General features: G+C 35.0%; 1 protein-coding gene across 1 annotated transcript; it reads right to left on the reverse strand.

Annotated features, from left to right (window-relative positions):
* Positions 1 to 1845: 1845 nt before the first annotated feature.
* Positions 1846 to 9557, reverse strand: LOC129298931 (uncharacterized; the record flags this gene model as incomplete). Its single annotated transcript, XM_054937376.1, has 3 exons — positions 1846 to 2166; positions 8988 to 9186; positions 9318 to 9557. Coding segments are annotated over 3 exons (540 nt in total), but the record flags the coding sequence as incomplete, so codon positions are not given.
* Between the last annotated feature and the right edge of the window lie 1800 nt (positions 9558 to 11357).

Genomic DNA, 11357 nt, shown 5'->3' on the forward strand with positions numbered 1-11357 from the left:
TCCAAAAGTGTTATTCATAAGAGTTCTTCCTCTCATCCAAAGATTTCCAAATCCAATATTTTACAGAAAACCATGCTTGATTAATTAAGATATTAGCCAAAAGGATATGAATTTTAATCAAGCTCTAGACCATGTGAAAATATGAAAGAACCAAACTAAAGTAAAGATTACATGTTAAATATAAATCACCTAAAGGATGTTAACTATTTTAAGTTCAAGTATGATGTTTTCGCAAGCCTCGAATCAAGTTGAAACCATAAGAAACCAAGTGGAACAAGTTGTAAAATTTTAAACTCCCTTAAAAGTCTCAGTCAAGTGCAAGAAGTGAGGGTAGGAGTTTGATTCTTGAAATTCTAAGGTCATGTTTGCATGCCTCATACAAAAATTATTTTTATACGTCAAATACAGATGTCAAATTTTTCACCCTAAAAAAAAAAAATCAAAGTTAAGACAAAGCAATGGTTCCAAGGAGTTTTGTTTAATTTTAATGGTTCTTGTAGCTTGAATTAACCTTGATATTGTATCGTTATATACTTGGCAATTGATATTTTCTTGGGAATCCATTATCTCAAGGTAAGTAAGAAGCAATGGCAAAGCTTGAATTTGGCTGAAGGTAATTTCTATATTCCATTGCAAACTTGAGTTGTTATTGCATGTATTTTACGCCTTGATTAACAAGTTTGAGTTCTTGTTTTGAATATTTGATAACTTCTATGTTTATGCCCTGGCCATGAGCGTGATATTATGTGATCCATTTGTTTGTTTTATATAAGTACGCATGCTTGAGCTTATGTGATGGATCCAAAACTATTGGGATTTCTCAAAATCTCACCCCAATTTTCCTACTAATTATAGGGGCAAACACTTCCAAGGCAAAGGAAAAAAGTTCAGAAATGGTGGAACCTTGTATTGTTACTTTTAACAATTATTTTTGGAAAGGTGAATATTAGTTTTTACGGCAAACTATTTTGGCAAATTATTGGATATGACACTACTATGTGAGATGCTATGCTTCTATGTTTGAATATGGGCGATATAACTTGAATAAATATGTAACTGTTTTGGCAATTATTTTCAGTTGTTCACAGGCATCCTCATATAACTTGGAACATTTAACATTCATGTTTGCATTCAATATTCAAGACAGCATTAGATGTAAAATCTCCCAACAAAAATTCAAATATTGATTCATCATGTTATGAAGCACTAGACATAACCCTTTATAGTAAATGTTTTGGCAATTAAATGCAAATAAGAATGTCGAATGTTCCAGTATGTATGCATGTGCAAAAATGAATGTTTTGGATCCAACGCCCAAGTGACCATCTAAAATTTGTTGCAATTTTTTTAAAGCTGTCATCCAAATGATTAATAATTTAAGGGAAATTTCAATTAAGGAATCTTTTTGGTAAACTAATTCTCTAACGCTCTAGTATGATTTTCTTAATGCCCTTTAGAGTTTTATAACATAGTACACAGACTAAGATGTGATGACTACCAACTTAGTCTCAGCAATTAAACGCACACCAACAAGCCAACCACAGCCAATAGAAAGCTTGCCCGATCACAAAAAGTTGAGCTTCTTGTTGAAAACCAGATTCTCGAAATTATATACGTTACACATTTAAGTCTTGTACAATCTGACTTGAGTATTTATTATCAACTCTAGTAAATTATTGACATGTTTTTATTCAAGAACTTGATAAAGAATTACTTTTGGTGGCCGTGGCTTATACAAAAAGTCCATATACATGCTCACAGCACAATAGCATCAGCTGCCCAGGCAGTCACAATTTGCCGCGACGTCTTGCCCAAGGACATTGCCAGATATTAAAAATAGAGCAATGCTATGAGGATAATTACTTCCTTGATGCTTTGTAAGTTAAAATGCAAATCGCCCTAAATTTTTTATAATACATCAGACACAAAATGATGAACCAAATTCAAGGCAATGCACACCAAGAAAGCATCAGCATTTCATTGATCAAATCTTGAAGAGTAAGCCATGATTTTACAAAATCATTGGAGGACCAAAAGTGATTTCAGGCTAACCATAATACTTTCATCAACCTTCCTCCCAGTCAACATCGTCATCCTCTTCGTCATCCGCTGCCACCTCAGCTTCAACATTCAAGTCATTGACCTTGTAATTCTCATTTGCATTGCCTTTAAAATCCAACCCCAAGCACATGCTATTAGAGACTCAAAAAAGATAGCCAGTAAAAAATACATAGGAAAGAGCGCGACACGGGAGAGGGGACACAGGTTTACAAGAAAATTTCAGAAAGGGACCATCAATATATTGTTTCATGTAAATTCCAAATTTCTAATGACACACAATTCAAGAGGCAAAAGATCTACCCGAACTGACAGGTGATGAACAAGGCAAGTTGCTCGGTCTTAGCGACAGCATCTCAATTTGATTTACTCATCTGGTTCCAGTGCCCATCTCTCATATGTGCATTTTTACCTAGACTATTTTATAATTTAATTTGAAAAATCCATATCTTGTTACTCTCCAAATCCTATTTATAATTTACTTCCAACATTTTTCACCAAAACTAAGAAAAATCTTAAAACTCATTAACTTTGTCTAAAAATTTAAAAAATCTCAACTTTACCCTCATTAAATATACATATTTTAACAAGTTATTTTCTGTTTTCAACATTCAATAGAAGATAAAGAGGAAAATTTGTGATGAAAATTTAAAAATGTGACTTATAAATAGAACAAACAAAAAATCTTCCTTCTCAGTTCTATAAATATGACCGGAGGAAATATTTTTTTTTATTAAATTAATATAATAATGAAAACTGTAGAGCACCGCGCCACTTACAGACTCTGAATAATGTAGTCTTCTCAGGCAAGTATATTTTTTAATTTTAAAAAGAAAAATGCAAAATCACAACAAATGTTATAAATAATAGTTAATAAATTTGATGGCTTACAATTTAACTATGAAAAGATTCGTCTAATCCAAATCTAAACAATGCAAACAAAATGCATAAAAAACGCACATCCATAATATGATATATCCACCTAGATGATGAATCTTCCCACAGGTATCATACAACAATAATAGGTGGAGTCAGCTATATGAATTATACAACGTTATTGTGCCCCTATCATTTATCAAGCTTTTAGAAATACTGTATCATTAACTAAAAGATCTCAATCAACAAATTGCATAAGTCTTTTCTTTGACCTTCCTCTACCTCTTTTAATAAAGCTTAAAATTATCCGTTCTACTCTCCTCACCAATGCCTCCAGCAACCTTCTTCGTACATGTCCAAACCATCTCAAACCATTTTCTAATAGTGATTTATAATTTAGCCCATAGTTCCAAACATGATTCCGATAATCATTTTCTGATATGGAAATAAATTTCTATAATGCATGAGAAGTCTCTCCCACCCATTCCAGTTAAGCTATTTAAATCCTCAACAAAAGATTTCTGTTTCAGTGTACACCAATTCCATTTCTATCACTGATACCATTGTCATCTCCATCCTCCACTACCATCAACACAGTTTACCTTAGTTGTCATTACAATTGTCCTGCTAGCTAAGCTAAATATCAACCATGAATGCATGCAGTTCATCAACTCATAACAAGCAACAACTACTATTGTGCCACATGACCCAAAAGGTGCAGCTGCCATTGTCACTACCCTAATCATGCTCTAACAAATTTCCATGCCAAACATAATAGTACTTCCAGTGTGTACTGTGTAGAGTTATTTCTCCCATTAAGATTCATCAAAGGTAATTGAAAGGACAAGCAAAGTTCCACCACCCAATGCCATATAACTATTTATAATTGTTGAATAAGGGCCTAAGGCGCCATATGCCCATATCAAGATTAGACCTAATTTTCCTTATTTAAATAAGATCTGCTATCTGTTATTAATATATGATTTTATCTCTTATTAGCATCTGATTTGATTTGCCAAGATTATAGGAGAGATATTAGTGATTTGTGTAGATTCTCTTCCTCTCATCTCTTCTATATATGTAAACACTTCTTATGAATAAAATAGCAGTGCTGTTCTACCCTAATTATAACATGGTATCAAAGCCTTAGTCTGTGATCAATGGCATATAGGGCAGCTTTAACAAACCAGCTGTGAGTCTTCACCACAAGTGACGGCACAATATCATTGGCCAACGAAGACTCACAAGGTACTGGTTTGAATGCGCACAGCATGAACTCTCCTTTCGAGACATTGAGTTCAGGGAACGATTTGTTCTCGCAAGCTGTGATTGTTCATCGTCTTAATGGCAACAACTACCTCCAATGGTCGCGACATATTCTGATGTTTGTTAGAGGAAAGAATTGCAAGAAATACCTCAGAGAATCCTCCAGCAATTACAGATGCAAAGTTCAAGTCTTGGTGGGCAGAAAACAATATGGTCATCGCCTGGCTCGTGAATTCTATGACTGTCGAGATGGGCGAAAATTACCTATTGGCAACTACAGCCAAAGAAATATGGGAATCTGCGAAGCACACCTACTCAGTCAAGGAGAACACAGCTGCCATTTTTCAAGTGAAGCGATTGCTTCAAAATCTCTTGCAAGGAGAGCAATCTGTCACTCAATATTACAATGTTCTCATGAGGCTATCACAACAAATTGATATTTACAAGGTCCATGAATGGACTTGCCAGCAAGATGGAGAGTACTACAGAAAGATCATTGATTGAGAAAGGTGCTGGATTCAATGACTCCTTTGAGGATGTTCGAGGACGTATAATGGGCATAAGGCTTCTTCCATCACTAGAAGATGCCTTTAACATGCTCAAATGCGAAGAAAGTCGAAAGGTTTTCACCCAAGGACATTCTACGCCTTCTTCTACTTCATTCGAAGGTTCTGCACTTGTTGTCAAAGGAAATCAAGGAGATATGAAGGATAAGAAGTCTGGAAGGTGTGATCACTGCAATAAAAACAGACATACTCGAGAAACCTGTTGGAAGTTACATGGCAAGCCTCGGAATTTCAAACAGAAAGGCAAGGGACTGTCAGTAACCACAACAGAAGCTGAAATTGGGGGATTAAGCACTGAAGAGCTGCTGATCTTAAGGAAAGTTTTGAAGAAACATTCTGCATCTGCAAAAATATGTGAGAATAATACTCCTTCTGTGACTGGCACAAGCAGGTACAGCTTTAACTCAAACTTTTGATAGTATGAAAAAATCCAACAATATTTGGATCATCAATTCTGGGGCATCTGATCATGTAACATGTTTTAGGAATCTGTTTTCTAAATTTAGTGAATTTTCTAAGCATGAGACTGTTGAAGTTGCAAACGGACAGTACGCTAAAGTATTCGCATCTGGCACTGTGATAATCTCTAAAAATATTGTGTTGAAGGATGTGTTATATGTACCTGAGATTAAGTGCAGCTTATTGTCTGTAAAATGTGTGGCATCTCAATTAAACTGTTGTGCTATTTTTGACAAAATTGGCTGTGATTTTCAGGACTTGGCCTTGGGGGGGATGATTGGCAATGCTAAGGAGAGAAATGGACTCTACTATATCCATGGATCTTCATCAAATAAAAGTTATGGTGTTTTTTCTGTTATGTCTCATGAAGACTTGATGTTATAGCACTCTAGGTTAGGCCACCCTAGTCCACATTATTTGCAATTTTTATTTCCAAATATCAATAAAGAGTCAGTTTCTGAGTTTCATTGTGAGACTTGCCACTTTGCTAAACAAGTTCAAAATTCTTATCCATCCCACAAATATACACCAAGTCACCCTTTTGCTCTCATCCACAGTGATGTTTTGGGTCCATCCAAATTTGAAACAAATTCTAAAACAACATGGTTTGCAACATTTACTAATGATCATTCTCGCTTGACTTGGGTATTTCTGATGAAAGAAAAATCAGAAGTTTTCAATATCTTTAAAAACTTCTATGCCTTTGTTCAAAATCAGTTTCAGACTTCCATAAAAATTCTTCGAAGTGACAATGGGAGGGAATATGTGAATCTGAATTTTCAAAATTTTTTTGAAAGAAAAAGGCAGGCATCATCAAACATCTTGTGTTTACTCACCCCAACAAAATGGTGTGTCTCAAAGAAAAAACAGACAGTTACTTGAAGTAGCTAGAGCTATTATGTTTGAAATTCATGTTCCAAACAAATTTTGGGGAGATGCTATTCTTACATCCACTTATCTTATAAATCACTTACCCTCCAAAACTTTAAATTTTGCCACACCCTTTCAAAAGTTTTCTAAAAGTTTTCCTAACTCTACTCTTACTACCAACATCCCTCAAAAGATTTTTGGGTGCACAGCTTTTGTTTATAATGAGGGAGCAGGAAAATTGGATACTAAAGCCATAAAATGCATTTTCTTGGGTTATTCTTCCAGTCAAAAAGGGTATAAATGTTTTTCTCCTGTCACCAATAAAGTATATATGACCATGAATGTTCACTTCCTTGAAAAACAACCCTATTACTCCAAATCACCCATTCAGGGAGAGACTACTGAGAATAAATCTGAGAATAAATGGCTGATTTGTAATGATCATTATAAATGTTCCAAATCTGGACAGAAACAGGATGTTCCCCATATATCACTAGATGACACCTTTGAACATACTAACTTCTTTGATTCTACAACCTTATCTCAATATACTGATGTTTCACCAAGAATCAGTTCAGATCCTCACCAAACAGACTCTACAAATTCTGGAAATTCCAAAAACAGATCAGATTTTCAGGATGTTAACCATTTTGAACCTCTTAGCCTGTTCCTTGATGACCTCAAAACTAGGGTGGAGGAACCTAATCATGCTAGTGAACAGGACCATAACAGAGAAAGAGCTGAACCCATTTCTGTTCCGATGCAAAGCCATGACTCCACACCTGAGGTGAGTCTTGAAGACCTACAATGGCCTATTGCTCTTAGAAAAGGGAAGAGGAGTTGTACCCAACATCCCATTGCAAGGTATGTTTCCTATAAGAAACTTTCGCCTCGTATGAAGACATTTGTGGCGAATGTTGAACAAGTGAAAATTCCTAATAGTTTTGAAGCTACAACTGATCATAAATGGAAGCAGGCTATAGATGAAGAACTAAGGGCACTTTACAAGAATCAAACTTGGAAGATCACCAACTTGCCAAAGGGAAAATCTGTTGTTAGCAGTAAGTGGTTTTCACTGTGAAATATAACCCTGATGGAAGTACAAACAAATATAAAGCTAGATTAGTTGCAAGGGGTTTCACTTAGACCTATGGTATAGACTACCAAGAGACCTTCTCCCCTATGGCCAAACTCAACTCAGTTAAGGTATTATTATCACTTGCTACTAATCTAGATTGGCCACTTCACCAATTGGATGTTTAAAATGTATTTTTAAATGGTGATCTGGATGAGGAAGTATAAATGGAGATTCCTCTTGGTTTGAGAAATTCTGAAAACTCTCATAAAGTTTGCAGGTTGTATAAATCGCTATATGGATTAAAGCAGTCTCCAAGAGCTTGGTTTGACCGATTCTCTCGAGCTATCAAGTCTTGGGGATACAAACAATGCCAAGCAGATGACACGTTGTTTGTCTAGCATTGTGGAGAAAAATTAACAGTCCTTATTGTTGACATCATGTTGACAGGGAACGATGTGGAAGAAATCACTAAACTAAAGGGAAACTTGGCAGCAGAATTTGAGATTAAAGATCTTGGTCCCTTAAGATACTTCCTGGGAATGGAAGTGGCAAGAACACAAAAGGAGATTAGTGTATCACAACGGAAATACACTCTAGATTTATTAAAGGAAATGGGGATGTTGGGGGCAAGGCCTACACACACTCCAATGGAACTAAATCAGAAGTTGACAATTAAACCAGATGGCATACTAGTAAACAAAGAAAGATACCAAATGTTAGGGGAAAAACTAATTTATTTATCCCACACACGACCTGACATATGCTTTCCAGTTAGTGTTGAGTCAATTCTCTAGTGCTCCTCAAAAGGAACACATGATAACAGTTTACAGGATTCTTAGATACCTGAAGAAGAATCCGGACAAGGACTATTTTTTTCAAAGAATACCATCAGAAATGTTGAATTATTCAATGATGCAGATTGGGAAGGCTCAAAGAGTGATAGAAGATCAACTACTGGGTATTGTTCTTATGTGTGGGGAAATTTAGTGAGCTAGAGGAGTAAGAAGCAACCAGCAGTGTCAAGAAGTTCAGCAAAATCAGAGTACCGAGCCTTATCACTAGGAATATGTGAAGGAATGTGGATCATTCGTCTCTTAGAAGGAATTGAAGATTGATCTGAATGGTCCGATTAAAGTATGGTGTGATAATATGTCAACCATAAAGATCGCTAACAACCCTGTTCAACATGACCGCATGAAGCATGTGGAAATTGATAAACACTTCATCAAAGAAAAAATTGAAGCTAAGGTGATAGATCTATCTTGCATCCCTTCAGGGAACCAGATTGCAGATATTATGATCAAATCCTCAACCCAAAACAAATTTGAAGGACTCAGAAGCAAGCTAGGAATGATTAACATCTATTCGCCAGCTTGAGGGGGAGTGTTGGATAAGGGCCTAAGGCACATAGGCCCATATCAAGATTGGACCTAATTTTCCTTATTTAAATAAGCTCTGCTATCTGTTATTAATATCTGATTTTATCTCTTATCAGCATCTGATTTGATTTGCCAAGATTATAGGAGAGATATTAGTGATTTGTGTAGATTCTCTTCCTCTCATCTCTTCTATATACGTAAACACTTCTTATGAATAAAATATCAGTGCTGTTTTACCCTAATTATAACAATAATCAAAACTCCTCAACATATTACAAGTGACCTCTAAATTAATGTTTGTCGGGTTGTTTCTTCAGAGGGATAACATTTTTTTGGAGGCAAAAATCAGCAGTTGATGTGTGTGTACAGGTTATGCAAGATTTGAAGTTAGGATTCAAATTTTGTCCTAATCAAATCAGAAAGACTAATAGTTACCTGAAATTGGAGCCTCCTCCCATTCAGTACCATCATCGTCCTCACGTTTTGATTTCATGCCAACCTGACGATGCGAAGCACCACTAAAAGGATCCTCAAGCGCAGATGCATTTGATGACTGTTCTTGTGCTTTTGCAGCCTCTTCCAATTCTTGTTGTTTTTTGAGTAATGCTGCATAATAAGCCTTAATGTATTCATCCTATAACAGGACAAAAAAGAGATCACTGTAAGAATAATCATTCTTAACAGATTTTGGGGGCAGAGGTAGAAACATCAAGTGACAAACAACTATAACATCAACAAAAATAACATTAATTTGATTGAACGAGCCTGTAAGCTTTTTTTATCATCCTGTTCAACTGTTGACTTTTTGTCATCTGAATACTGTGTCGCAGTGGAAGTTGAAGCCCCATCCATCTTCATCTCCTGCTTCACTTCTCCACGCTGTTCTTTTGTAAGACTCATCCCTTGCTTTATCATCCACGGTGGCAAAACCTTTAGAGATGTACTTTCAGTTACAGACTTAATATCCTCTCCTTTGCCTTCCGCTCCATTAAAGTCAACTACAACCTACATCCAGCAATAGATCACTTAGCAATGAAATTATCAGAATCACCATTTCAAATAACTCGAGAAAACCTAGGCGTTGTGCTTCAGATTTATTCACTATTGATAATGTTTACCAAATGTTGAAACCAAACTACACAAAAATAGCACCATGTTGAGCAAATTAAATGCACATCAGATCTCAATGATTGCAAAATGTAGGTCGAAATTAAACTGCTCAAGTCCAAAACCAACGGAAGAAAGCCCAACCATGACAGTATGATACAGTAGTCAGAAAAAGATGAGTTTTATGCCACAACACAAAAATATTGTAAAACCAGTCATACCATACTGAATTGCCAAAATATTCCATACAGGAACTATTACTACAAGTAAAAAAAGCCACTAGTCTTGAATATACTTTTCATAGGACAACATAAAAATACAAGTTATGCATAACAAGTCTGTAATGTCCACCCCTTGTCGATCTATTGAACATACTTTGACAACCCATGGAAAAAAAAAAATTAGGACTTAGGTAGCATTTGAATTGAAGGATTTGGAATTGGAATTGAGATTTAAAATCTCACATTGAAAATCCATGTCTCTAAAATTCCTTTTTTTTATCAATTTCTTTTTTTTTTATGGTATAAAAATTTCTACCAAGGGAAAAGAGTAATTGAAATGAGTCATACAATGAAATTGTGGGAAAGAATGATTGAGCATAGGTTGAGATTGAAAATTGATATATTTGATAATCAATTTGACTTCATGCTAGATAAGGCGACTACAAAAGCGATTAATCTACTAGGGAGATTAATGAAAAAGTGCCAATATAAAGATAAAGATTTACATATGGTTTTCATTAATTTGAAAAAAGCTTATGATTATATACTGAGAGAAATACTTTGGAAAGCATTGGAAAAAAAGGTGGTCAGGTTACCTATATTCAAGCCATACAAGATATGAATAAAGGGACAACAACTAGTATAAGAACATCTACAACGAAACAAAAGACTTTCCTATAGAGATTAAACTGCACCAAGAATCATTTGAGTTCTTATTTGTTTGACCTAGTCTTAGATATTTTGACTAAGCATATTCAAAAGGAAATCCCCAAATACATGCTTTTATAGACAATACAGTTCTTATTGCAGAGACAATAGAAGATTAATTATAAATTTGAGTTATGGAAGAGGACATTAGAGTTAAAAGGTTTCTGTCTGAGTAGGAGTAAAACGGAATATTTACACTATAATTTTGATAAGAAGTTAGTGAGTAGTAATTTGGAAGTGAATTAGGTCATCAAAGTATACCTCAAGTGGAAAAATTTGAATATTGGGAGCTATTATTCAACATAATAGGGAAATTAACGGAGATATTGCACATAAGATACAAACTGGATAGTTTAATAGGAGAAAGGCTAAAAAAGTTATTTGCCATCGTAAGGCGCTTAATGACTTAAAGCAAAATTTTATCAAACTATTATAAGACCAACAATATTATATGATAGTGAATGTTGGGCTTTAATGAGACAGCAAGAGCATAAAGTTAGAGTAATAAATATAAGAATGTTGAAATGGATGTGCAAACATATACGTATAGACAAAATCCAAAATGAGCACATACGGGAAGAAGCAAGTGTCGCACCTGTTCAAGAAAAAATGGTAGAAAATCATTTGAAATAGTTTGAATATGTATAAAGAAACCATGAGAAGCACCTGTGAAATAACTTTTTGAGACCTCTTAATTAACATTTCTAAAAGTTTGATAAATGATAAAGCACAATGGTGTCACATAATTTATATAGCTGACTCCACCTAG

Source organism: Prosopis cineraria, unplaced genomic scaffold (assembly GCF_029017545.1).
Source record: "Prosopis cineraria cultivar Desert tree isolate PC_DT_omini unplaced genomic scaffold, ASM2901754v1 PC966, whole genome shotgun sequence".
Lineage (NCBI taxonomy): Eukaryota > Viridiplantae > Streptophyta > Magnoliopsida > Fabales > Fabaceae > Prosopis > Prosopis cineraria.